Here is a 2,831-nt window from a genome sequence, read left to right on the forward strand (position 1 = left end):
AAGTATGTGCAATCTTCTACACTTTTCCAGGAATGTTTTGAGGGTAAAATCGGAATTATCCGTATCCAATAACGAAAAACCTGTTCATTCAAAAATTGCTTGAAACAAACGAAACGAAATGCAGCCAACAGACGATAGAAGTAGGCTACAGTAAACTCACCCCGTGTTCAACAGGCGATGTCAACCAACCCAGCTCTGCTCCCGAAGCCACCATATCCAACAGCACCTCTGTGACAGAACGCAAAAAAACATTACATATTAGCCTACATATTTTTGTCAGGATACACATCAGTAATTTATAAGCAACAATTCAATAACATTCTTACTAGGAACAAACGTGGAAATTATGTCTGATACTACTAATTAAAAATAATATTAATAATAATTAAATAAAAATGAACAATTCATAACAGAAGGACACGGCCCAGTTATTATGTTTCGTCGCTAAGGAACTTTCACACTTCGCTTATAGATTTACTTCAAAACTAGAGTTTGTTCGCGTGTGATACATTAATGCTATATGATATTTAGATATAAAACAGCCTATTAAAGACATGCACTATATTTTAAATAATTTTAACAATACGAGGTAGCCTATTCAAATTTACAATGAAATGTTATGCACAAACTTGCACTGGATCGACGAAGCCAGTAGCCTATTAAATCACTTTTTTTCTCTCGCGCAGGTTGATTTAACACGATGCCAAACATTGGCAATAAAATTGCAACAACGCAAATTATCTCTATAGAGACATTTAGGTGGCTATACCCGGCATAGCACAGAGCTTTTAAAAAAGTAGCCTATATATGTGTGTGTGAACCTGAGAGATAAGTTTTAGAAAGTTTCTAAGAGTAAATTCCACGTAGCCTACCTTCCTTTTTCTGAAGAGAAATAAATACAAAGTTCATAAATACATTGACAAATAAAATACGCTTAATCCGTCTGTAATCCATTTTGGAGTGGACAGTGATGTTGGCTGCTCCAGTTGCGCTCTCGACAGACTCATTGAGAAATGCGGAGCTTCATGAACCCCGCCTGCTGGAATGTGATCGACGTCTTTATAAGGAAGGAGGTGGTCATGGGCATTGACATGTATGAGTTCCCTGCTGGGACCCCGCCCCTGACCTTTCTTTCAGTGTGTAGCTTACCTGTAAAATTTACAGTAACTTAGACCAAATGTTTTACTTTTAATAGCCTACATCAAATGTCCTGTCCCATGTCAAAGATCTTGATCTTACCATATCTAACAAATAAAACCATACATTTTTTATTTATGTCATGTTTATTGCTTTAAAAATCAGTTCATAAAAAACCCACCTTCTTTTAAAAAAAAATGAGGGTGTGTAAGTTATGACAGAAACTTTATTTTTGGGTGAACTATCCTTTTCAAGTATGGCATGTTGTATAGTCTATATATCTGGGACCAGGGTTATTATTATCGACAAAAACTAAAACCATAACTATTTTACTTAAAATAAAATAAACCTTAAAAATAAAATTCTAATAAAATTAAATAAAACCTAAACTTTTTTTTTTATCTTATTAGGCTAGTTTCCAAGGAACTATCTTTTGGGCTATAAATAACTCAAACTAATAGAAAATATATAGATGTTTAAAAAAGTAAAAAATAAAATAAATAGAAATTACTAAAAAATAACAAAAATGATAAAATGATAATGGAAAATATAAATAAAAAATAATTCAAAATATTAATAAAACCTATAATGTTATATGAAACACTAAAATAAAAAATTTTTACATTAATTTTATGTTTATTGATAAAAAAATAGTATAATGAAAGATGCTGTATGGTTGGAAAATGTATCAACTGTAAGCAGAACTAGTACGAGCTTGAGTAATCATGACAAAAGTGTCCCATAGCAACTCTTAGGAATTTAGGAGTCAAGCTCCCTGTGTTTGAGAGCCCTACTTAGCTGCTCCACTGACAGCCACACAGTGGAGTCACAAACAAAAAGTGCCCAAGTGAAAGGATTAATTTGACAGAGAACATTTTATGACAATCACCCCACTTTCTGTTCATTTAATGAAAAAACAGCAACAAATGGCTATAATAGGGAATATTTTTGTACAGAACTGATATATTATTTTCAAAATTACTCAAACTCTTAAATAGAGATTTGTTTTTCAAACCATCTTTCTTACTGAAATGTACAAAATGCTGAAAATTATATGTGCAACCCCTTTTTGGGGAGTTCTTCTCAAAATATCCACTTTCCACACCTCTGACGAGACCATATCCACAGAATCTTTCACACCAGGGGCTGCTCCCAACATTTCAGAGAGTTTTTTGGTTAACAATGCCATCTCCTTAACTTCCCCATGCACACCACTATTCTCACCTCACACCCATTTTCACACATGCATATGAACTTGAGAGATTGATTTGAAAAAGAAAATGTAGAATTAGAACTAGCTACTCTTGCTCTTCTTGATAGATTTTACAACATATTTTGGAATATAGTTATTTGTATTACATTTGAAGGCCTTTACATGAACGATGAGAGCATTATTCTTCTTTTGTATTCTTTGTAACTACAGTTTCTTTTCTTACATGAGAGCAATTTGAGATTATAAAATGTAAAGCACTTAAAGTACACTAGTTACCAAGGTGGCAATAACATTGTAAATCTTGAAACTTAAAGGGGTCATATGATGCGATTTCAAGTTTTCCTTTCTCTTTGGAGTGTTACAAGTTGATTGTGCATAGATAAGATCCCTGAAGTTGCAAAGACTAAAGTCTCAAAACCAAAGAGATATTCTTTATCAAAGTTAAGACTCTGCCACACCCCCCTAAAACGGCTCGTTCTAA

General features: G+C 33.2%; 1 protein-coding gene across 1 annotated transcript in view; it reads right to left on the reverse strand.

Moving 5' to 3' along the window:
• Positions 1-979, reverse strand: part of LOC107687430 (ephrin type-A receptor 2-like) — a 23,419-nt gene extending 22,440 nt beyond the window's left edge. Inside the window, exons 1-2 of the mRNA XM_016484776.1 lie at positions 873-979; positions 161-228 (exon numbers count right to left, since the gene is read on the reverse strand). Coding sequence (XP_016340262.1) covers positions 161-228; positions 873-954 — 150 coding nt within the window. The 5' untranslated portion in view covers positions 955-979. The remainder of the gene's footprint in view (positions 1-160; positions 229-872) is intronic.
• Positions 980-2,831: the final 1,852 nt, after the last annotated feature.

This window comes from Sinocyclocheilus anshuiensis, unplaced genomic scaffold, assembly GCF_001515605.1.
Source record: "Sinocyclocheilus anshuiensis isolate Anshui unplaced genomic scaffold, SAMN03320099.WGS_v1.1 scaffold1114, whole genome shotgun sequence".
NCBI classification, from domain to species: Eukaryota; Metazoa; Chordata; class Actinopteri; order Cypriniformes; family Cyprinidae; genus Sinocyclocheilus; species Sinocyclocheilus anshuiensis.